Genomic DNA, 26,211 nt, shown 5'->3' on the forward strand with positions numbered 1-26,211 from the left:
ATTGTGACACTAGCTCCAGTGTCCCTGTAGGCCTGAGCCATTCTTTGTTTGATAAAAGGAGTCTGTCTGTACTTGCCCAGGTTACTGGGGCCTACAGTAGAGGACAAAGCTAAGTCCCCATCACAGATCAGAACAGCCTGAGTAGGTACTCTGACTAGGCCAGAATCCTCCTCAGTTCCCAGGGTTAACCCTACTACACCCTTTTGCTGGGAACCACCACTTACAGCTGAACTAGGGGGTACAGTTGCCTTAGGGGCAATGGTGGCTGGGGGCTTATCCTTTTTGGTGCACTCACTAAACCAATGTGAGTTGGACTTACAATAGTTGCACCATGGTTTCTTTTGGCCATCTTTCTTTTTATCCTTTTTGGGACCACCCTCCCCCTGAGCCTTTTGGGGGCCTGGTGAAGACTTCTGGTCTTTTTGTTTCTGATCATTACCCTTCTGGTCTGCCTTTTTCTGATCACCGCCCTGGTTCTGGTTTTTCTGCTTAACTCTAGTCCTGACCCATCTATCTGCCTTCTTTCCCAATTCCTGGGGAGAAGTCAGATCAGAATCAATCAGGTGTTGATGCAATAGCTGGTCTCGACAGTTGTTAAGTATTTGCTCTCTCATGATCAAATTATACAATCCTGTATAGTCCTTAACCTTACTTCCCATTAGCCAGCCTTCCAGAGCCTTAGTGGCACAATCTACAAAGTCAGTCCAGTCCTGAGTCTGTGTCTTCTGGGTATCCCTGAACAACAACCTGTATTGTTCAGTGGTTAGGCCAAACCCATCAATCAGAGCACTCTTCAGGACAGTGTAATTATCTGCATCCTCATCACTAACTGTGAGGAGCTTGTCTCTACCTTTCTCAGAGAAGGAGAGCCACAAGATAGCTGCCCACTGACTTTGGGGTACCTGCTGTACTTTGCAAGTTCTCTCCAAAGCAGTTATCCATTTGTGGATGTCATCCCCACACTTGTAGGGAGGGACAATCTTGCTCAGGTTTCTATTATCGTAGTGCCTGTCTCTATCCTTAGGGATATTGCTGCCACCAGTGGGTTCTGACCCACTTAACTTTTGCTCTCTAGCCAGAGCAAGCTTCTCCTTGGCAAGGGCAAGTTCTTCCCTCTGAATCCTCAGATTAGCTTCCCTCATTCTGGCTTCATGTTCCTTTCTCTCAGGGGAAGTCATTCCCCTGTGAGAGGAAACACTAGAGATGCTAGAGACATGGGAGTGAATGGATTCCCTTGAAGGGGATCTGTCCCTCCTGTTTCTCTGTTTAAGCCCACTTGGGGGTCTGTATGGGGGGGACCCCATGCAAACTCCCATGTAAACTTAGGTTAGCCTGGCTAAGTCTTCCTACTTGGCCCTGGCTGTCTACCTCTCCATCTGAAGCCCCATCTGACTCCTCTGTGGTGGGTAGACCCTCCTCTGTACCTAGGGTACCTGCTTGAGATGCCCTAAGAGTATCATACTCCTCTAGGAGTTGTCTTAACTGAAGGAGGGTAGGGTTTGCACCCTGTTTTATTCCTCTGGAGGTACACAATTGTCTCATCTCCTGGAATGTTAAGGTATCATATCTAGAGGGGGTCTTTTGCAGACCTGACCCTCCTGAGAGAGCATCTACTTGATCTCCTCTCAGAGACATGATCTAGTGAGGGTGTGGTGTGTGCACCTACCTACACTAGTTGTTTCTACTAAACCTCTCTAGTAGTTGTAGTCAGGGTGTGTTACTCCCTTCAACCTACAACTACTAAGTCCAGTAGGACTTAAGTATTATAATCTATGTTATATGTACCTAGACAATATCTGTGTGATCTTTCAATTTAGTATCTCAAGATTACAATGGTATTACAACAGCAAGCTCAGATCCCACCGCTGCCACCAATGTGAGAAGTTGGCCTGATGTATGATGTCACTAGTTCTAGTGTACACCTTATATCAGTCCAAATACCCTTATGGTGATTGGTTGTAAAGTCAACCTTATAGACCAGCTATCCTAGTGGTAGCATGGACAAGAGCAGTCTTAGGCTAAACTCTGAATGGCATGTGAAGCCAGCTGTGATACCATATATAATCCCTTGAATACCAAATGAAAGGACACCACAACAGATATATATATAAAATAAAGTGTATTTATTCTAGTCAAACCCTCAGCACTCTTTATGAGATTAGAGGTAAGTACAACACAGTCTTATTTAAGCATACATTAAGTCACACAGGTAAGTAATACAGTTAGGCCCTAGGGGCCACGCAAACCATATACTAAGTAAGTGGTATAAGGACCACTGTCACGGAAATAGAATAGGCCTAGGCCTAGGGAATCGCTGGGGCTACACTACACTAGCGTTAGTTAGGAAGTGGGAGGCCCACGGGATTCGTGTGCAGAGTGGAAACACTCACGCGTAATGCGTAAAAGTCACTAGCAATAGTACAGTTTAGAAAACGATAGATTTAGGACACTTCCGGAGTAGCTAGGAAGTCGAGACTGGAAAACTAGACACTAGTATAGTCACTCTCCTGATGAGCACCGGAGTACCCAAGTTACCTAGCCCACAGGCTGCGGGTGCATAGGGGTGAAGATGCGTCGGTTTTCGTCGTCGACTCCTATGGATGCCTGAAGAAAGATGCTGACAGGCAGTCAGTGAAGAGTGTCCGGTGGATCCCAAGGCTGGGATCAAGAAGAGAGGAGACCTGCAAGCAGAAGGGGCAGAGTCAAGGTCACTAGCCAGTGACCACGTGGAACCAGGCGATGTCGTGAAGATTGCAGGTGAAGGTGAAGATTGTCGCTGCTGCCAGGAGGACCAGGAAGCGTCGAGGACGACCAGGACCAGGAGGCGAGCTGTCCCACGAAGGCTCTTGCTGTCGGCGGCGTCGAAGTTGGACTAGGACTCACCAAGCCTTGGCAAGCGGAACCCACGAAGAACGGAGGACTTGCTTCTGGTGCAGACAAGGAAGGTCTGGGGTGCTTCTTCTTTGCAGAGAAGCGGGAGCCAGTCTGGAGGAGCCAAACCAGCGCAGAAGATTTCAGGGTGCGTCGTCACAAAGGCCACTAGCCAGCGGGCAAGCAACCGGACAGACGCGGCAAGCAGGAAAATGCAGACGGGCCCCACGCAGGACTCGTGGAGTGTGGGGGGCTGATTTTCGGTGCAGATGGTGCTTGGGGTCGGGGCTTCTCAATCCCCGGTGCACAACTTCGAGGGTGCCTCAGAAGCTGCGCTTGAAGTTACTAGCCACTTTTCCCAGGTAGCCGGTCCCACGTCGCTCGTCGCCTCCACGGATCTCAGCTTTGCTGTGGATGTGGATCAGGGTCGGAGAAGTCTGGAAGTCAAGGCTCTGGTCGGGCTCTGCAGTGGGTTCCTCGTAGAACGTGGGCAAAGCAAAGGGTAGTCTCTTGATGGTGCCTGTTTGCACAGGGTAGCCACTCCTTGGCCACAAGGGAGATTCTTCAGTCTTCTTCTTTCGTCGAATGTCGAAGGTCCAGAGTTTCTGTTCAAGTTGCAGGTTCAGGATAATCTAAAGTCTTGAGGCCCAACTCCCACTCTTATACTAATCTGGGGGGCTGGGATACCTGCTAGGTCACGCCTTATGGGTGGGACCTGGGAGGGGGTGGTTACACCCACTTCCCTTTGTCCAGTTTCGCGCCAGAGCTGGGGCTGGAGTGCCCCAGCGCCGGTTTGAACTGGACTATGCAAGGAACACCTTGTGTGCCCCAGGCATGTCTCATTCCTTTCAGCCCACCCTGCTCCAATACACTAAAGGCTGTCTGGGGAGGTGCTAGCACCTCCCCAAGCAGGAAACCTATTGTCCAGGCCTCCCTGGCTGGGATCACTCCCAGCTGCAGGAGGTCAGACTTGTGTCGTGGCAGCAGCATCCATTTTGTGATGCTGAGGCTTTGGTCAGAGGCTAACAGTGAAGTATGATTTTAACATGTCTTTCCCTCTAGAAGGGGGGAATAATATCCTCATGTCCAGAAATGGCATGGGGGTATTATTCCACAGTGTTAGACACCTTACACGACATGTTTCGATAAAGCCAAACCATAGTTACCATAACCGTCTTAGATTATAAGGCACTTTAAGAGTATATGGTAGGCTATATCATAGAACAGCTATAAGGACATGGTTCCGAAAGCTGCAGACAGGCTCAGCTCATGCTAGAGCACCATCTCACATGTTACCAAGCACTCTGCCTCCAGGATTGTTAAGGCCTGCCATAGGAGTGACTGATAGGTACACATGTGTCTATATGTAAGTTAGGTATAGGAATACTACACCTAAGCAAGGGGTGATTACACGACCTTGCCTCAGCTGAGTGATCAGCCAGTTGTGTCAAAATGGAAGGCCAGGCCAGGGGTGGCATAATACATGCTGCAGCCCTATGCCCTGGGTACCTAGGGTACACTGTACAGGGGCCAATAAGGTGATCCTATCCAAATGGGTTATGCACCTAAAGTACATAGTATTAATTTAGAGAGAGAACAGCAGGGCTGTGGGTCTGATTAGCAGGCCCACAGCCACATCTAAGTCGAAAACCAGTAAAGCAAAAGCAAAAAGTGGGGGTGAACATAGAAAGCAGACCCTACTCTCCTACACAACCCCCCCCCCCCCAAACTTAGGGACATTAAACTAACCTTGACCAGTTGAGTCTTCATGTTCTAAGTGGAAATATCTGGAGAGTCCATCTGCATTGGCATGGTCAGTCCCAGGTCTATGTTCCACTGTGAAGTCCATCCCCTGTAGGGAAATGGACCACCTAAGAAGTTTGGGATTTTCACCCTTCATCTGATTTAGCCACAAGAGGGGCTTATGGTCTGTCTGAATCTTGAAGTGAGTGCCAAACAAGTATGGCCTCAGCTTCTTCAGGGCCCAAACCACAGCAAAGGCCTCCCTCTCAATAGCTGACCAACGTTTCTCTCTAGGGGTCAGCCTTCTACTTATAAAAGCAATGGGCTGGTCTTGACCATCTACATTCAGTTGTGAAAAAACAGCTCCCACACCTAACTCAGAAGCATCTGTCTGGACAATGAACTCTTTGGAGTAGTCTGGACTTTTCAGAATAGGTGCACTGCACATGGCCTGCTTCAGGTCATCAACTGCTTTTTGACAGCTTACTGTCCACTGAACTTTCTTTGGCATCTTCTTGGAGGTCAAGTCATTAAGTGGTGTCACTATGGACCCATAGTTCTTAACAAACTTTCTGTAGTACCCAGTCAGGCCCAAGAAAGCTCTGACCTGAGTCTGGGTAGTTGGAGGAGCCCAGTCCTTTATGGTCTGGATCTTGCTCTCCAGTGGTTGAACCTGACCCCCACCAACTAGGTGGCCCAGGTATACAACCTTGCTCTGCCCTATCTGGCCTGCTTCAGGTCATCAAATGCTTTTTGACAGCTTACTGTCCACTGAACTTTCTTTGGCATCTTCTTGGAGGTCAAGTCATTAAGTGGTGTCACTATGGACCCATAGTTCTTAACAAACTTTCTGTAGTACCCAGTCAGGCCCAAGAAAGCTCTGACCTGAGTCTGGGTAGTTGGAGGAGCCCAGTCCTTTATGGTCTGGATCTTGCTCTCCAGTGGTTGAACCTGACCCCCACCAACTAGGTGGCCCAGGTATACAACCTTGCTCTGCCCTATCTGGCACTTAGTGGCCTTGATAGTGAGGCCTGCCTTTTGCAGGGCCTCTAAAACATTCCTCAGATGGACCAGGTGATCCTCCCAGGTGGAGCTAAAGACAGCAATATCATCAAGATAAGCTGCACAATAATCATCCAACCTAGTAAGGACTTGATTCACCAACCTTTGGAAAGTGGCAGGTGCATTCTTCAAACCAAAGGGCATTACCACAAATTGATAATGTCCTCCTGGGGTCGAGAAGGCAGTTTTGGCCTTTGCACTCTCAGCTAGTCTGATTTGCCAGTAGCCTGCTGTCAGGTCAAATGTGCTCAAAAACTTAGCAGCTGCCAGTCTGTCAATGAGCTCATCTGCCCTAGGTATTGGGTGGGCATCTGTCCTAGTGACAGCATTGAGACCTCTGTAATCCACGCAAAACCTCATCTCTCTCTTACCATCTTGGGTGTGAGGTTTTGGCACAAGAACTACAGGACTAGCCCAAGGGCTCTCTGAAGGTTCAATGACTCCCAGCTCCAACATCTTTTGTACCTCAACTTTTATGCAGTCCCTGACATGGTCAGGTTGCCTGTAGATTTTACTCTTCACAGGCAGACTGTCACCTGTGTCCACCTCATGGGTGCACCAGTTTGTCTGACTTGGGGTCAGAGAGAACATATGTCTGTAGGATTGCAGAACTTGTATGCAGTCCTGTTGCTGATGGACAGTGAGGCTGTCAGAAAAGACCACACCATCAACTGAGCCATCATCAGGGTTCTGAGTCAACAGGTCTGGGAGAGGGTCACTCTCTTCCTCCTGCCCCTCATCTGTAGCCATGAGTAGCCCCATGTCTGCCCTGTCAACATATGCCTTCAATCTGTTGACATGAAGCACCCTGTGGGGGCTTCTGGGAGTCCCAAGGTCCACCAAGTAGGTGACTTCTCCCTTTTTCTCAACAATAGTGTGGGGTCCAGACCATTTGTCTTGGAGTGCTGCTGGGGCCACTGGCTCCAACACCCACATTTTCTGTCCTGGCTGGTAAACAGTCAGTACAGCCTTTTGGTCATGCCAAGCTTTTTGGAGTTCTTGGCTTGCCTCAAGGTTTTTAGAAGCCTTCTTCATATACTCTGCCATCCTGGAGCGGAGACCAAGTACATAATCCACTATGTCTAGTTTGGGTTGTCTGAGAGGTCTCTCCCATCCTTCCTTCACCAAACACAGGGGTCCTCTTACAGGATGCCCAAACAAAAGCTCAAAAGGGCTGTAGCCAACCCCCTTTTGTGGGACCTCTCTGTAAGCAAACAGAAGGCAGGGTAAAAGGATGTCCCATCTTCGCCTAAGCTTGTCTGGTAATCCTTTTATCATTCCCTTTAGGGTCTTGTTGAATCTCTCAACAAGCCCATTGCACTGTGGGTGATAGGGTGTGGTGAACTTGTAGTTAACACCGCACTCCTTCCACATTGCAGTCAAGTATCCTGACATGAAGTTGGCACTTCTGTCAGAAATGACCTCCTTTGGAAAGCCCACTCTGGAGAATACTCCAAGCAGGGCCCTTGCCACAACAGGAGCTGTTGTGGTCCTCAGGGGAATTGCTTCTGGGTACCTGGTGGCATGGTCCACTATCACCAGTATGAGTCTGTGCCCAGATGCTGTTTGTGGGTCCATTGGTCCTACAATATCTATGCCCACTCTTTCAAAGGGGACCCCCACCACAGGTAGTGGTATGAGGGGGGCCTTTGTGGTGCCACCTGATTTGCCACTGGCTTGGCAGGTGACACAGGAGCGACAAAACTCCTTAGTATCTTCTGACATATGGGGCCAGTGAAAGTGAGGGACAAGCCTGTCCCAAGTCTTGTTCTGGCCTAGATGTCCTGCAAGGGGAATATCATGGGCCAAGGTAAGAAGGAAGCCTCTGAACTTCAGTGGTATGACCAACCTCCTGGAGGCACCAGGCTTGGGGTCTCTAGCCTCTGAATACAGTAGCCCTTCATCCCAATACACTCTATGGGTACCTTGAGCATTCCCTGCAGCCTCAGCAGCAGCCAGCTGTCTGAGGGGTTCAAGAGAGGGGCAGTCTAATTGAGCCTGCCTCAGATCTGCCCTTGAAGGTCCCCCTGTCCCAAGAAACTCAACCTGATCAGGTTCAAGTTCTTCTAGGACAGTTCCTTCAGGGCTCTCAGAATCATCCTCCTGGGAGGGCTGATCCACCACCTGAGGCAGGGGGGAAGGCACAGCCTTAACCCTACTGCTCTTTCTCTTGGGTTGTGTCTGGTCCATAGTTTCAGGATCCAGCACTTGTTCAGTGGTGCACTTTTTGGCCTGTGACCTGGTCACAGCAAGGACATGTGCATCTATCCCCAGCATTTCTGCATGGGTCCTATACTCCACTTCAGACCAAACTGAAGTTTCAAGATCATTGCCCAGTAAACACTCTACAGGAAGGTCTGAACTAACAACAACTTTCTTGAGGCCAGTTACCCCTCCCCAGGAGAAGTTAACAATAGCCACACTATGGGAGGTAGTGGCATTGCTAGCGTTGGTCACTAAGTAATTCTCACCTAGTATGATCTGTCCAGGGTCCACAAAAGCAGGTGTCACCATTGTGACACTAGCTCCAGTGTCCCTGTAGGCCTGAGCCATTCTTTGTTTGATAAAAGGAGTCTGTCTGTACTTGCCCAGGTTACTGGGGCCTACAGTAGAGGACAAAGCTAAGTCCCCATCACAGATCAGAACAGCCTGAGTAGGTACTCTGACTAGGCCAGAATCCTCCTCAGTTCCCAGGGTTAACCCTACTACACCCTTTTGCTGGGAACCACCACTTACAGCTGAACTAGGGGGTACAGTTGCCTTAGGGGCAATGGTGGCTGGGGGCTTATCCTTTTTGGTGCACTCACTAAACCAATGTGAGTTGGACTTACAATAGTTGCACCATGGTTTCTTTTGGCCATCTTTCTTTTTATCCTTTTTGGGACCACCCTCCCCCTGAGCCTTTTGGGGGCCTGGTGAAGACTTCTGGTCTTTTTGTTTCTGATCATTACCCTTCTGGTCTGCCTTTTTCTGATCACCGCCCTGGTTCTGGTTTTTCTGCTTAACTCTAGTCCTGACCCATCTATCTGCCTTCTTTCCCAATTCCTGGGGAGAAGTCAGATCAGAATCAATCAGGTGTTGATGCAATAGCTGGTCTCGACAGTTGTTAAGTATTTGCTCTCTCATGATCAAATTATACAATCCTGTATAGTCCTTAACCTTACTTCCCATTAGCCAGCCTTCCAGAGCCTTAGTGGCACAATCTACAAAGTCAGTCCAGTCCTGAGTCTGTGTCTTCTGGGTATCCCTGAACAACAACCTGTATTGTTCAGTGGTTAGGCCAAACCCATCAATCAGAGCACTCTTCAGGACAGTGTAATTATCTGCATCCTCATCACTAACTGTGAGGAGCTTGTCTCTACCTTTCTCAGAGAAGGAGAGCCACAAGATAGCTGCCCACTGACTTTGGGGTACCTGCTGTACTTTGCAAGTTCTCTCCAAAGCAGTTATCCATTTGTGGATGTCATCCCCACACTTGTAGGGAGGGACAATCTTGCTCAGGTTTCTATTATCGTAGTGCCTGTCTCTATCCTTAGGGATATTGCTGCCACCAGTGGGTTCTGACCCACTTAACTTTTGCTCTCTAGCCAGAGCAAGCTTCTCCTTGGCAAGGGCAAGTTCTTCCCTCTGAATCCTCAGATTAGCTTCCCTCATTCTGGCTTCATGTTCCTTTCTCTCAGGGGAAGTCATTCCCCTGTGAGAGGAAACACTAGAGATGCTAGAGACATGGGAGTGAATGGATTCCCTTGAAGGGGATCTGTCCCTCCTGTTTCTCTGTTTAAGCCCACTTGGGGGTCTGTATGGGGGGGACCCCATGCAAACTCCCATGTAAACTTAGGTTAGCCTGGCTAAGTCTTCCTACTTGGCCCTGGCTGTCTACCTCTCCATCTGAAGCCCCATCTGACTCCTCTGTGGTGGGTAGACCCTCCTCTGTACCTAGGGTACCTGCTTGAGATGCCCTAAGAGTATCATACTCCTCTAGGAGTTGTCTTAACTGAAGGAGGGTAGGGTTTGCACCCTGTTTTATTCCTCTGGAGGTACACAATTGTCTCATCTCCTGGAATGTTAAGGTATCATATCTAGAGGGGGTCTTTTGCAGACCTGACCCTCCTGAGAGAGCATCTACTTGATCTCCTCTCAGAGACATGATCTAGTGAGGGTGTGGTGTGTGCACCTACCTACACTAGTTGTTTCTACTAAACCTCTCTAGTAGTTGTAGTCAGGGTGTGTTACTCCCTTCAACCTACAACTACTAAGTCCAGTAGGACTTAAGTATTATAATCTATGTTATATGTACCTAGACAATATCTGTGTGATCTTTCAATTTAGTATCTCAAGATTACAATGGTATTACAACAGCAAGCTCAGATCCCACCGCTGCCACCAATGTGAGAAGTTGGCCTGATGTATGATGTCACTAGTTCTAGTGTACACCTTATATCAGTCCAAATACCCTTATGGTGATTGGTTGTAAAGTCAACCTTATAGACCAGCTATCCTAGTGGTAGCATGGACAAGAGCAGTCTTAGGCTAAACTCTGAATGGCATGTGAAGCCAGCTGTGATACCATATATAATCCCTTGAATACCAAATGAAAGGACACCACAACAGATATATATATAAAATAAAGTGTATTTATTCTAGTCAAACCCTCAGCACTCTTTATGAGATTAGAGGTAAGTACAACACAGTCTTATTTAAGCATACATTAAGTCACACAGGTAAGTAATACAGTTAGGCCCTAGGGGCCACGCAAACCATATACTAAGTAAGTGGTATAAGGACCACTGTCACGGAAATAGAATAGGCCTAGGCCTAGGGAATCGCTGGGGCTACACTACACTAGCGTTAGTTAGGAAGTGGGAGGCCCACGGGATTCGTGTGCAGAGTGGAAACACTCACGCGTAATGCGTAAAAGTCACTAGCAATAGTACAGTTTAGAAAACGATAGATTTAGGACACTTCCGGAGTAGCTAGGAAGTCGAGACTGGAAAACTAGACACTAGTATAGTCACTCTCCTGATGAGCACCGGAGTACCCAAGTTACCTAGCCCACAGGCTGCGGGTGCATAGGGGTGAAGATGCGTCGGTTTTCGTCGTCGACTCCTATGGATGCCTGAAGAAAGATGCTGACAGGCAGTCAGTGAAGAGTGTCCGGTGGATCCCAAGGCTGGGATCAAGAAGAGAGGAGACCTGCAAGCAGAAGGGGCAGAGTCAAGGTCACTAGCCAGTGACCACGTGGAACCAGGCGATGTCGTGAAGATTGCAGGTGAAGGTGAAGATTGTCGCTGCTGCCAGGAGGACCAGGAAGCGTCGAGGACGACCAGGACCAGGAGGCGAGCTGTCCCACGAAGGCTCTTGCTGTCGGCGGCGTCGAAGTTGGACTAGGACTCACCAAGCCTTGGCAAGCGGAACCCACGAAGAACGGAGGACTTGCTTCTGGTGCAGACAAGGAAGGTCTGGGGTGCTTCTTCTTTGCAGAGAAGCGGGAGCCAGTCTGGAGGAGCCAAACCAGCGCAGAAGATTTCAGGGTGCGTCGTCACAAAGGCCACTAGCCAGCGGGCAAGCAACCGGACAGACGCGGCAAGCAGGAAAATGCAGACGGGCCCCACGCAGGACTCGTGGAGTGTGGGGGGCTGATTTTCGGTGCAGATGGTGCTTGGGGTCGGGGCTTCTCAATCCCCGGTGCACAACTTCGAGGGTGCCTCAGAAGCTGCGCTTGAAGTTACTAGCCACTTTTCCCAGGTAGCCGGTCCCACGTCGCTCGTCGCCTCCACGGATCTCAGCTTTGCTGTGGATGTGGATCAGGGTCGGAGAAGTCTGGAAGTCAAGGCTCTGGTCGGGCTCTGCAGTGGGTTCCTCGTAGAACGTGGGCAAAGCAAAGGGTAGTCTCTTGATGGTGCCTGTTTGCACAGGGTAGCCACTCCTTGGCCACAAGGGAGATTCTTCAGTCTTCTTCTTTCGTCGAATGTCGAAGGTCCAGAGTTTCTGTTCAAGTTGCAGGTTCAGGATAATCTAAAGTCTTGAGGCCCAACTCCCACTCTTATACTAATCTGGGGGGCTGGGATACCTGCTAGGTCACGCCTTATGGGTGGGACCTGGGAGGGGGTGGTTACACCCACTTCCCTTTGTCCAGTTTCGCGCCAGAGCTGGGGCTGGAGTGCCCCAGCGCCGGTTTGAACTGGACTATGCAAGGAACACCTTGTGTGCCCCAGGCATGTCTCATTCCTTTCAGCCCACCCTGCTCCAATACACTAAAGGCTGTCTGGGGAGGTGCTAGCACCTCCCCAAGCAGGAAACCTATTGTCCAGGCCTCCCTGGCTGGGATCACTCCCAGCTGCAGGAGGTCAGACTTGTGTCGTGGCAGCAGCATCCATTTTGTGATGCTGAGGCTTTGGTCAGAGGCTAACAGTGAAGTATGATTTTAACATGTCTTTCCCTCTAGAAGGGGGGAATAATATCCTCATGTCCAGAAATGGCATGGGGGTATTATTCCACAGTGTTAGACACCTTACACGACATGTTTCGATAAAGCCAAACCATAGTTACCATAACCGTCTTAGATTATAAGGCACTTTAAGAGTATATGGTAGGCTATATCATAGAACAGCTATAAGGACATGGTTCCGAAAGCTGCAGACAGGCTCAGCTCATGCTAGAGCACCATCTCACATGTTACCAAGCACTCTGCCTCCAGGATTGTTAAGGCCTGCCATAGGAGTGACTGATAGGTACACATGTGTCTATATGTAAGTTAGGTATAGGAATACTACACCTAAGCAAGGGGTGATTACACGACCTTGCCTCAGCTGAGTGATCAGCCAGTTGTGTCAAAATGGAAGGCCAGGCCAGGGGTGGCATAATACATGCTGCAGCCCTATGCCCTGGGTACCTAGGGTACACTGTACAGGGGCCAATAAGGTGATCCTATCCAAATGGGTTATGCACCTAAAGTACATAGTATTAATTTAGAGAGAGAACAGCAGGGCTGTGGGTCTGATTAGCAGGCCCACAGCCACATCTAAGTCGAAAACCAGTAAAGCAAAAGCAAAAAGTGGGGGTGAACATAGAAAGCAGACCCTACTCTCCTACACCTTCTAGAACTGATGGCAATCTTCCTAGCCATGAAGGCATTCAAAGTACACTTGTGCAACAAAGTCGTGTTGATCCGGACGGACAACATGACTGCCATGTACTACATACAGAAGCAGGGAGGAACACACTCTCCACAGTTGTCTCATCTGGCTCAGAGCATGTGGAAGTGGGCCATTCAGAGGAACATGTTCCTCATGGCGGAACACCTCCCCGGCAAAGACAACCAGATGGCGGATCTGCTCAGCAGACACAGCCACCAGATGCACGAGTGGGAGTTACACCCATCAGTACTCCAACCGTACTTCCAGCAGTGGGGTCACCCAGAGATAGACCTATTCGCCACAAGCGAAAACGCAAAATGCCAAAGCTTTGCCGCCAGGTTCCCACATCCGCAGTCGCAGGGCAATGCGATATGGATGAACTGGTCCGGCAGATTTGCGTACGCTTTTCCCCCAGCACCATTGATACCGCTGGTGGCTCGCAAACTCAGGCAACACTCACTAACACTAGTCCTGGTTGCTCCAACGTGGGCACGCCAGCCATGGTACACCACCTTTCTCGAACTTTCCGTGGTGCCCCATCAAAGACTGCGGATCAAACCCGCGCATTTGACGCAGAACCATGGAGAGATTCAGCACCCAGATCCGCAACAGCTGAACCTGGCAATCTGGCTCCTGAAGTCCTAGAGTTTGGCTACCTAAACCTGCCACCTGACTGTATGGACATCATTAAGGAGGCCAGGAGACCCACTACCAGGGCTTGCTATGCAGCCAAATGGAAAAGGTTCGTCATTTATTGCAATAATACTGACATTAACCCGCTAGACGCATCCATCCAAAACATAATTTGTTACCTCCTACACCTGTACCGATGCAATCTGGCATACACCTCAATACGTGTCCATTTGACCGCAATATCAGCCTATCTCCAAAACAGGCAGCACCTCTCTTTATTCAAAGTGCCTGCCATAAAAGCCTTCTTGGAGGGACTTAAACGAGTAATTCCCCCAAGACACCTACCAGCACCGGTGTGGAACCTCAACTTGGTCCTCACCCGACTGATGGGTCCACCCTTCCAACCTCTCCACTCATGCGAGATTCAATTCCTCACCTGGAAAGTAGCTTTCCTAGTGGCAATCACTTCGTTAAGAAGAGTTAGTGAACTCCAGGCACTAACCATTCAAGAGCCATTCATACAGGTTCACGCCAACAGGGTCGTACTACGTACCAACCCCAAATTCATGCCCAAAGTAATATCGCAGTTCCACATGAATCAAACTATTGAACTGCCTGTTTTCTTTCAAAACCCACAAACTGTCGCAGAAAGAGCACTCCATACACTGGATGTAAAGAGAGCCCTCATGTACTACATCGACAGGACTAAAGTCTTTAGGAAAACAAAACAACTTTTCGTTGCCTTTGCCCCACACCACAAAGGTAACGCCATCTCCAAAGCAGGTATAGCCAGATGGATCGTTAAATGTATTCAAATTTGCTATCAAAAGGCTAAACGCACATTAACGATTCCCCCACGAGCCCACTCAACACGTAAGTTAGGGGCCTCCATGGCTTTCCTTGGAAACATCCCTTTGCATGATAAATGTAGAGCAGCCACCTGGTCCACTACACACACATTTACCAAACACTATTGTGTAGATGTGCAATCAAAACAGCAGGCAGCTGTAGGACAGGCTGTTCTCAAAACTCTTTTTCAGACCGCTGCAGCTGGCACTGGTAGCCGCCGCTAATAGAGGGTACTGCTATATATTCTATGCACAGATATGAATTCAGCAGCCCACATGCCTCGAACTGAATATGCTACTTACCAGTATGCATCTGTTCTTGGCATGTAGGGCTGCTGACATTCATATCGCCCTCCCTCCTCCCCAGCGCCTGTAGCAGCTGCAACTCTCAGAATTACTGTAAGCATGGTCATCACTTTCTGTATCTACTCCATCACTGCCACAATGGCGAAAAACAATCTGAGGATGGAGAAGATGCCCATGCGCACTGTAGTCCAGGGGAGGAGTCACCTATCCCAGGATACTTCGAAGACTCTTCCAGGACAACAACGTGCAAACATCCGGACCCAACACTAGGCGGCGATCTATGCACAGATATGAATGTCAGCAGCCCTACATGCCAAGAACAGATGCATACTGGTAAGTAGCATATTCAATCCCACCACTCTGACTTAGAAGAGATGGTGCAAAGGCGTTACCAGAATAGTTGCATACTGTTGAGGATCTGGCCGTGGAACCAATTCCCCAGTTGGTACTGACGTGCCCCGAGTTCCCTGGGCCATCGTCAACCCTGTAACAGATTGAGACGTTCAAGGAGGCCATGATGCAAATCTTCAGTGATAGTCCAGTTCCCTTTGGGTCGCCTTTCGGCCACACGGAACCGCATGGGTCTCCAGTCGAGTTACCACCAGCAAGTCCTCCTTCTAAAGCCATCTGTCCCCTTGGTATCCTTTAACAGGTCCTTACAGACTCGGGTAGCAATTGCCACTCCAGCACCAGGAGCCACCCTGGCCCACCTCCTTTTCCGTGCCACCAGCAACGATGCTTAAAAATTACAGAAATGCAACCAGTTGTCATGCTGCATGACTCTAACCCAGTGCCTCTACCATGTCACAACTATCAACTGGCTCCATTTTCTTTTTAGTTCTGACTCTAATCCTATGCCACAGTAAGGTGTACCTCAGGATACTGAGGAAGATGGTCAAATGGGGGGGGGGTCACTTGCTCACACCTCATTATGCTGATGCTACCTTATACATTGATTAACAAAACACCAGTCGGCTTGATAGATAGAGAGGAGATATATATATATATATATATATCTGTCACAGTGGCCAATAAGCTATCAAGTTTTGATTCCTCTGTTGTGTTGTATGCTAACTCTCTCTGTTTTCTGTTTCCAGCGGGTGAAAGCTGGATCAACAAACATGGGAAGGAGAACCAATACAAAAATTCTGCTGAAGTGGATTCCCAAGTGGTCTTCCCTGGAACACCGCAAGACAGTAATGAGACATGTTCTAAGAGGGAGCCAAATTCAGTAGGACAAACAGGAGAGCCTCTGGAAGATGGACAAGACAAAGTCACAAAGTATGTTCATGGTTTAAGTGTTCAGAAAAACCAGGGTATGGAACAGAGCATCCCACCTGAAGACGGCCCCCATGTATCGCATGACTCTCTGCCTATTCTGGGGCAAGGCTTGCACTTTATGGAACGGCAAAAGATTGTATGTGAGAAGCTCTTTCCATGTACTGAGTGTGAAAGAACTTTTACGAGGAGCTCTAATCTCATTAAACATCAACGGGCCCACAGAGGGGACCGACCTTACTTGTGCAATGCCTGTGGGAAATGCTTCAGGAGGAACACCTCTCTCATTATACACAAGAGGATCCACACCGGTGAGAGACCATACAAGTGCAAAGAATGTGGAAAAAACTTTGTTCAAAGGCAGCATCTCACAACACACCTAAAAACTCACACTGGGGAGCGGCCGTACCCCTGCCCTGAGTGTGAGAAAGGGTTCAGGTGGAGGTCCGAGCTCGTGAAGCATCAGAAGGTTCATGAAGTCCCAGCTCTATCGCAAGGTACTGAATATACTCGTGGATGACCTTCTGAATCTGGGAAAAGGTCCTTTCAGAGTTCTTTCCTAGTCCAAGCCTGAGAACTTGCCACCTCGGTGATAAACTTCCTATGCATGCACGTACTTTAAGCCGAGCTTCAGACGAAGGCACACTTGTTAATCCACGGAGGGTTCAAGCAGGAGAATCCCAGTGGTGCTGCATGTTAGGAAGGTTGCCTCGTCTGGATACTTAAACAAGTAGACGCGGGCAATGAACCTTGCCTGAGCCTGGCCTGCGCTGGGCACCCGTGCCTATTGCCTGGACATGCAGCCTCTTTTGGCCATATCTTTTTCTCCATGCTCACGGTATGAGTTCCTGCGGCTCATGAGGGATTGGGGCAGTAGAGGCATTGAGCTTGTCCTTTCCACTGCTTGTGTGTGAGAAAGATCCAGGGAGTTTTTACATGAAGTATGAATGCAACACTAATAAATTGAAAACGCTCCTGATGATAACTTGAAATCTGCAGATTGACCTGGCAACAACAGATATGGCAAAGAACACGTGGGACCTCATTGCAAGCAAATGATTGAAAATCCGGGTTCAAATTCCCACGCAACTGCAGGAGCATGTAGACGTACTGAAACCTCCATGGTGCTTCTTGTTCTTATCTAATGGAGATGAGAGCTTTTCAGGGGAATTATGAAAAGTTTGCACCCTCCTGAAAAGTTGATTGCCCCATGTTAGATTTTAATTAAATGCCTCCATCTGAACCAGCATCACAATCTGAACGCTTACCTTGTCTCCAGCTCATCGTATTCAAATCTGAGGAACCGCTTCATTTTAAAGGCTCTTAATTATTACGAAGTTTTTATGAGAAAAAATGGTTATTTAAATAGTACATGCTGCAAACTTGCAGCATTCTGTTTTTTAATGCAACGTGTTTGGGCAGCCATCTCTTATTAAAAGGGTTAGTTTTTACAGAAAAATGAATGAAAAAGTAAAGTGAGAGCGTTACAAAATACTCCTGTGCTGTCACACTAATTAGTCTATGTATGTATATATGTACATATATGTAAATATATAAACACTGTACAGTATTTGCCCTCTGGCAGAATTAAACAAAAACAATCACGAAATCCATTCTTATTGGTTGATGACATGTGTAACAGGCCTGTAAAATAGTGGAACTTTTGTGCTACATTACATATATAGCATATCTATTTATATTTTGGGGCTTTTTTACTTTACCTTTTGTTCTTTGGTGTGACTGCCCCCGACAACCTGTGTGAACATAAAAACAAATTGTATATTTTAATGTATTTCGAACTGAAAGGGGTGGTTAGTGCCCGCTAAGTAGAGGTCCTGAAGAAATACCTAAGACAAAGCTAAAGCAATCCGTCATTTATTCTTCCGTGAAAGAGCCCACAAAGTGTAACTGCCCACAACAGAGCTATCTTCAGCTACCTAGAACTTCAACCCATCTCATTCCACACTAACCCTGTGCCATTCCTTTTCTGATAGATACTTCTAATACAGACTCCTCACCTTTTGAATTACCTAGGAGCTACACTGGATCTGGATTTGTTTTATAGTAATAGTACCCACACAACGGCAGGTGGCACCACGGAGAAATATATATATATAGATAGATAGATAGATAGATAGATAGATAGATAGATAGATAGATATTTTCCCGTTGTAACTGCAGCCAGCAAGGAACACACGGGCACAGACCTCAGAAGCAGGTGTAAAATCCAGAGTTTATTCAATGCCAAAAATGGTCCACATAACGCGTGTCGACATGCGGCCTTGATCACATAGTTAGGCTACGTACTGATGACAACTTAAATAGGCAGGTAAGTGAGTGACGTTGCAATGTACTATGAAAAATATATATTAACATAGTGCTAGTGCTTTGCGGTAGTGTTTCGAAAGTGCGACAGTGACAGAGCAAAATAATACTTTACTGTTTTTTGTGACACTTTTGAGGCAATGACTAAGTAACAAAGAAACCCGTTTTACTGTAGTGCCAGGAGTAGTAGACAGAAACAAAGTACTTCAATGCCCTTAGAAGTGGTAGAGTTATTCGTTTACACCTCCGAGTATGATGGAACCGGGAAAATGAGAAATGAGAACAGACTCTCAGAGGAAACGGGCTGCTGAGAAATCAGGTAAGTTGGTGTGAGATCAGATCTCGTGTGTAGACTGAAAACCTGCATTCCGCGCTAGTGTGTACACTGTGCTATACAGTCAAAGTATGAGGGGCGGATGCGCTACTCGTACAAATATCGGGCGTGTTCCAAAAATGTCCGCATAATGCGTATGGAGCACAAACAGGAATACGCCCGGGTGCGGGTAAAGGACGAAACAGAGTAGACAAGGAAAATGAGATTAGAGGACGAAATTACTGCGAAAGCCATATATAGCAAATAGCAGCACATTCTCTTCAGTAATGGACTCGTACCCGGGAAGAGAAAGGAGGGGAAAAATAAAATAAAACTAGAATCGAAAATAATGTCGAAAGGGGCATCGGCAATGCATTGTGGTAGATAATTACTGCAGAGCTACTAAGGGCTGTGAGCAGTCGTGCGCTGTAAGTAATAGCCCGTAGGTATTTAAAAAATATATATAAGCGGCAGAATAATATCTGTTCAGCCAGGAAGTGTCACTAACACTACCATAAATAGTGATAAGTAAAAAATGGTGATAAGTGGTGCAACATGATAAAGTGTGACAGTATGTGTGTGATGCGCTGTCAGAACGACAGAAACTATCATTAATTAAAAAATGGAACAAAACTAGAGACAAATTTCAAGATTGAACTAAGCTCAGAAACCCAGCCGGATTTCTAGAGTGACCTTGTTGAAATGTCAGCATAGTGCGTGAGCGATCATTATTACTAAATTGAAAGAATTAAAAAGGTAAAAGAAGGGCAGGTACAACAGAGTGTGGAAGGCAGAGTACAGGTCTTATTATGGAAAATAGCAACATAGTACAGCAAGTTGCACATGCATGGCAAGATAAAAAAAACGCAATATACCAATGTAAATGCAACAAAGAAGACAATTCAGAGAAAGTTATACAAATCATCACTACTGTTCCCCCCCATAGGGGGCCTTAATGTCGAGCTCTAATATGTAGCGGGATTCAAGTTGCCGCAGTTTCTTTTTGCGGATGCCTCCGCGTCTCAGTGTAGGTACATTGTCAATAACAAAGTATTGTAGGTTGTCTAGATTGTTGTTGTGTGTCTCCCTGAAGTGTCTGGCCACAGGGTAGCTCAGGTCATTGTTCACAATTGCCCTGAGATGTTGTAGGATCTTGACATGTACTTGGAGCTTAGTGCTGCCAACGTACATGAGATTGCAGCTACATCTGAGGTTGTAGAACGCAAAGTCCGTCCTGCATGTGTATTTGTGTTGTAAAATGATGGGTTTGTTGCAGAATTTGGCAGTTACTTGGGTGGTGTTAACTCCAAAATTACAGGCTCTACAGGAAGTACATTTGTAGAAGCCTTTCACATCTGAAAGACAGTTGGATTTACTCTTGATTTCAGGGCTGCTCTTGACAAGAGCATCTCTCATGAAGAAGGCTCTGCGATAAGTGACCGTGGGTCTGTTAGCAATCAGAGTGCCAAGGACTGGATCAGTTTGGACAATGCCCCAGTGTTTGTTAGCGATGGCCTTAATAGCACTTTCCTCTCTGCTATAGGTGATAATCAAACGGGTGTCTACCGTGCCTTTAACTTCCTCAACAGTGTAGTTATCCTTGTCATCTGACTCATTTAGCTGTTTGAGAGCTAAAAGCATGTTTCTAGGTACTGAGTTATATATATATATATATATATATATTTTTTTTTTTTAATTATTTTTTTTAAATGATTTATATATTTTTATTTATATATATATTTTATATATATTTGTGTGTGTGTTTCCAATGGAATGGAAATCGGGTCAAAGATTTGCTCGAGCCCACACGATTAGGTGAGGTAGGTTTATTTTTCAAACAGCAGAAAAGGACGACGCGTTTCAACCATGTCCGTGGTCTTGGTCACATGACCTCGGCCTCCGTTGCATGTCATTTTAAAGGTACGTGCACATTTAAAATCATAGACATAAAGAAAATAAATGTTATGGCACATAAATCATAATTTTAAAACCAAAGAAAAACAGACAACAGTTAATGAATTACTGTGCAGTGCTTCAGTTCTGCAAGAGTGAAAACTCGTAAAAGTGGCAAGTCTGGAAAATACGTGTAGTGAGACAACACCATACTGGTGTTGCGTAATGCCGCAAATGTTGTTCTTTAATGGAGTTTAATGTTGCGTTTCTTTAATTGAGTATCGGGTCTAGTGCCCATAGTGATGGTGGTTGCTAGGTATTAACGAGTAATGTGTGTAGCAGATGGATTGTCCGCTTGGAACCAGATTAACATCAAGTACATAGGCTGTTCGTGAGCACTTTTTAACTTGTGAAAGCGGAGGTATAGTACCTAGGGCATGCACAGAAAAGTGACTGGGAGCAAGAGGGGATGGTCCGCCAGTGACTCCAGTGCGCATATTTCTAGCACAAACGTGTAGTTCACAGGTGACTCTCTGCTACACTACCTTGGAAAAATCAAAGAAATATAATGACATTAGCAAAATTACTTTTTATATATACATACAAGCTAATATACTCAATCAGAAGAGACTTTCCACTAACCAAAGACATGAGTCTTAATTACATTGCATCTGCTGGTTCGGTACATAGAAATGAGTGGTTAAAAACTAAAAGGAGTAAGGAAAAGGTGGGGTATGAGTGGCCCACAAAGGCAATGGTACATGTAAATGTTTAAAATCTACAGATGGTAATGCAATTCCTCATCCTGGTTAAGGCCATCTGGGAATTTGGTGCCTGCTAGAAGGATGAAACGTGACTCAAGGTTGCATAGGGCTGCTTTGCGGTTACCTCCCCTTGGGTTGAGGTTGACTGTGTCCAGTCCAAAAAATCGGGCTTTGGTCCAGTCGACTCCATGTTCCTTAGAAAAGTGCCTCGCTGTGCTGTAGCTTTGGTCGCGATTGGTAATCGCTCACCAGTGCTCTAAAATATGCTTTTTGACTGGGAAGGTCGTTGACCCGATGTAACAGAGGTCACAGGGGCATACGATGGCATACACTACAAATCCGTACTGCAAGTTATCAGTTTTGGAATTTTCCAGTGAGTTCTCGTTCTCTCTAGAGTGATCTCGGAGAAGTTACTACTGTTCTTGCAGGCTTTGCACTTTCCACATTTGCGTAGCCCTTGGCTTGCTTAAGCCAGTTGCTTTCTTTGGGCTGGAGATGGCTATGTACAAGTATGTCTCTCAGGGATGTACTTCTCTTGTATGTGATGGATGGTGCTATGCTTATTTCGTTATCCAGTATTAGGGGTGTCTTTCATAGATTCACATGCCTGAATCATTCCCCGTCGTCGAGACGGGAGCCTCCGGTACATAAAAAAAAAGTAATGTCCTATAGACATACATAGAGAAAAATAGGCCTAAGGGCCTCCCCTTAGCAGCCTATCCTAGTCCTTATGTAAAAAGGACCAAACTCTTAGAGTCAGCCAATCAGCTATCACCTCCCTCTAGAACCTTCCTGGCTGGAGCCTCAGTCCCTCAGATTTTCTACCGCACGTTGTGCTAGGGAGTCTCCAACCTGAGTTCTCCTCAGGATTTCTTCAAGCCAGATTGTTCACTTTTTTGGTGACTTTCTTCTTCAAGGATTTCAACGCTGACTACTTCAGGCCTCTTTTTGCTGCAGTGAGTGTTTATTTCATCTACAACTCCTGGCATGTCTGACTCCCAGAAGAAAGCCCTTTTCAGGGCTTGCTCTTCATGTGGGAAGAAGAGGCTTCATGTGGACGACAAGCATGACTTGTGCTTGTATTGCCTTTATCCGGACCACGTCCCTAAGGACTGTAAAATATGTAGGTCTTTCCCTCATAAGACCTTGTGAGACAGAGAGGGTCGCCTGCTTATCTGGCTGGACAGGCTCAAGGACAGAGAGAGTGTGGTGTCCTCAGAGGCGAGCTTTTCCGGAACCTCTGAAGTCTCCCTGAAGAGGCCGAGAGTGACATCTCCTGGCCCCTCAGACGCTCCTCCTATGAAGACACACAAGAAGTCTTCAGAGGCAAGATCTTCAAAATCTTCAGTGTCTGACAAGGACTCTCTCACTTTCAAGAAGCCTACTCTGTCGGCCACAAAAATTGCGATACCTTCCTCGGCGCAGAAAAGGCCATCAGGACATGTCTCCAAACCAACGACGACCGTGTCCACATCGACAGCGTCGTCTGTTTTCTCGTCGACGACGACTACCCCTTCTTCATCGTCAGCAGGTACTCCTATCTCGTCTATTATACTGTTAAAACCGTCGTCGACGTCTAAGTCATCGTCGACGACGAAGATTGTCCCGTCGACGACGACCTCGTCGATGAGGAGCCCACCGTCGACGGAACAGTCGACGACGAGGATGTCGACGACGAGTGCGTCGACGTCGAAGGCGTCGACGACGAAGGCATCGTCGACGAAGATGTCGACGACGAAGGCATCGACGACGAAGGCATCGACGACGAAGGCATCGACGACGAACGAATCGTCTACGACCGCATCGTCGACGAAAACATCGTCGATGAGGAAAATATCGTCGACGGGGACACCGTTGCTGACAGCCATACCGTCGACGACCCCGTCGTCGTCGTCCATGGGACAGAAGACAGCAGGGATTTCTGTACAAGGATCTGCTTCTGGCAAACTGGCCAAACCACAGATTACACCGGAAACGACATCTCCAAGCAAGGTACAAACCAGTTTGCCTATGGAGATTCTTCAGAGTGAAGAGTCTGAAGAGGAGCTCCTTGAACAGGCTACTTCCCCTTCTGAACTCTATGTCAAATGTCAAAGCACGGACGAGGAGCAGGAAGATATGAGCGCGCAGGAGCGCCCCGTCCAGGAACAGGTTCGCACGGAGGTCACTCCGATGGTTTGCCTTCCTCTGTCAATAGTTCAGGACCTCAAATTCCTTATCCGGGACTACAAGCAACGTTTCCCGGAATCGACGACGTTGGACGCAGGGGTCCCAGTGCCAACTACAAACCCACCAACGACAGCCCCAAGGCAATCACGGCCGGTTACGCAGGTCTGCCACGAGAAACCGCCTCCTCAGGTGATAGTCATCGGATGAGGAGGCTGAGGAGATGGAAGAAGGAGAGGTCCAGGGAGACCAGTCGGACCAGGATGAGGAGGAGGAGTATGTGGCATCCTCACCACCTTCCCCACAACCGCGCCAAGCTGATTCACCGCCAGTGGATATTGATGGTTTTCATAAGGTAATTGAACGGGCCGCGACGCGGTTCCATATGGTCATGGAGTCGACGGAGACTGAGTGCTTCCTGCATGACTTTAAGGAGCAGACGAAGAAGACGACGAAATCGATCCCGATCATCGACTTTCTCTGGGACCAGGGAAAGAAGCTAATGCTGACGCCGGCTTCCGTTCCTGCGGTTGTTCCACGCCTGGATAAGAAGTATAAGGCTCCGTCCACGGCACCAGCTTGCCTGACTGGCCACCCGAAACCGGATTCGGTCGTGACCCAAGCGGCCCAGAAAAACTCTCGTAATCCCTCCTCTCCTCTGTCAGCACCACCGGACAAGGAGGGCAGAAAATTGGACACGATTGGCAAAAGGTTTTCGACCACTTCGGCAATGACCATCAAGGTGGCCAATTCCATAGCCCTCTTGGGGCGTTATAACCGCCAACTTTGGGAGGATATCGCCCCATATTTAGCAGAACTTCCGAGCGCAGTTAAGGAAGAGGTAAAGGCACTACTTTCTGAGGGCCAGACCTCTGCAGCCGAGATCATCGATTGCGCCATAGACGTGGCCATGACAGGCTTTCGTCAACTGGCTGGGGCTGCGGTCCTGCGCCGCCAAGGATGGCTGAAGGCAACATAGTTCAGGCAGGAAGTGCAGACGAAGGTGCTGGATATGCCCTTCGACGGACAACATCTATTTGGAGATAAAATTGACGAGGCGCTCCAAGCTATTAAGAAGGACACTGACACAGCTAGAGTGCTTGGAACCTTGCAGGCAAGGAACCAGTCCTTTCGGGGCAACAAATCTAGAGGCCAGTCCTCCTACAGAGGATCCTTCCAGAATAGGTCCTCGTATTCCTTCCAGAATAAGACCCAGTACCAGCAGAAGCAGCAACAAGGTCGGCAGTCGTCTTATGGAAGATCTACCTTCAGGGGTAAGAACCAGAAGAGGGGCACCGGCGGACGCCAGTGACAAGTTACTCCAGCCAGTCCTGCTACCATCTCCCTCTTCACAAATTGGAGGAAAATTGACCCATTTCCTGGAAAATTGGCGCATCATCACCTCAGATCGTTGGGTGCTCCAACTCCTCAGATTCGGCCATTCCCTAGAATTTACCACCATCCCGCCTGCAACCCCACCACGCAGGTTCCCACACAAGCACCTACGGCTGCTGCTCCGGGAAATATCGAAGATGTTGAGGAAAGGAGCGATCGAGCGGGTTCCATCGGCTCAGAGGGAGAAAGGATTCTACTCCCGTTTCTTTCTGATACGCAAGAAAGAAAAGAAGTGGAGGCCCATTCTAGATCTCAGGGCACTCAACTCTTTCCTGAAGAGTCAATCGTTCAGGATGGTGACGCTCCAAGAAATCCTAGGCATTCTAGAGGAAGGAGATTTCATGACATCCTTGGATCTTCAGGATGCCTACTATCACATCCCGATACTCAGGGGGCACAGGAAGTTTCTACGTTTCGAGGTGGCAGGACAGCACTACCAATTCAAGGTCCTACCGTTTGGCCTCAAATCCGCTCCGCGGATTTTCACCAAGTGCCTTTCTCCTGTGGCAGCTTTCCTACGTCAAATGGGTCACCAAGTTTTCCCCTACCTCGACGACTGGCTGGTCAAGGCGCCCACGGCTGTAGGCGCAACCAAATCCTCCAACGCCTGTACCAATCTTTTCCAACATCTAGGATTGACTCTCAATCTTCAGAAATCACATATGTCCCCAACAAGAAGCATCACCTTCCTCGGGGCGACCTTGAATACGGAATGCGCGAGGGCATTTCCTTCAGACGAAAGAAAAAACAAGATCATATCGCTCGCCAAGGCGGTGGCATCAAGGAAATCCCTAAGAGTTCGCACTTTCAAATCACTCCTGGGAATGATGTCTTCTTGTATACTACTCATCCCTCACTGCAGGCTTGGATGCGTCCATTGCAGGAAGCTCTCACGAACCAGTGGACTGAGAGTACAGGTTCGTTCGAGGACATTGTGAGGATAACACCGCAAATATCCAAGAGCCTCGAGTGGTGGAAGGATTACAGAAACCTGTCGAGGGGACTGCCGTTCCTGCTTCCAGCGGCGCCACTTGTGATCACCACCGATGCATCTCTAGCGGGCTGGGGAGCTGTCCTTCAGGACCTCAGAGTAAGTGGCAAATGGTCAGATCAGGAGCAACGCCTCCATATCAATCTGCTGGAGTTGAGGGCTGTGTACCTAGCGCTGCAAGCCTTTTTCCCACGCATCCAGAACTCCCAGGTGCTCGTCAGAACGGACAACACCACGACGATGCACTATCTAAACAAACAGGGAGGAACGCGTTCGCTCACTCTATCGCGCGAGTCGCAAAAGATCTGGAACTGGCTTGTTCTCCATGGGATCACCCTCAGGGCGGACTATGTCCCGGGAAAGGACAACACCATTGCGGACGCCCTAAGCAGGCAGAAATCCCTCTCCCACGAATGGGAGCTCGACGAGAGTGCACTGACACACGTATTCTCAGAATGGGGAGTCCCAGGAATCGACCTGTTCGCCA

The 26,211-nt window shown here is 48.0% G+C and overlaps 1 protein-coding gene across 3 annotated transcripts in view; it reads left to right on the top strand.

Annotated features, from left to right (window-relative positions):
* The window catches only part of LOC146806240 (uncharacterized), a 231,090-nt gene extending 213,604 nt beyond the window's left edge, over positions 1 to 17,486 (top strand). For all 3 annotated transcript variants that reach the window (XM_085623481.1, XM_085623483.1, XM_085623482.1), the window contains exon 12: positions 15,697 to 17,486. In XM_085623481.1, coding sequence (XP_085479607.1) covers positions 15,697 to 16,397 — 701 coding nt within the window. In that variant the 3' untranslated portion in view covers positions 16,398 to 17,486. The remainder of the gene's footprint in view (positions 1 to 15,696) is intronic.
* The last annotated feature ends 8,725 nt before the right edge of the window (positions 17,487 to 26,211 follow it).

Source organism: Triturus cristatus, chromosome 8 (assembly GCF_964204655.1).
Source record: "Triturus cristatus chromosome 8, aTriCri1.1, whole genome shotgun sequence".
In the NCBI taxonomy this organism is placed as follows: domain Eukaryota; kingdom Metazoa; phylum Chordata; class Amphibia; order Caudata; family Salamandridae; genus Triturus; species Triturus cristatus.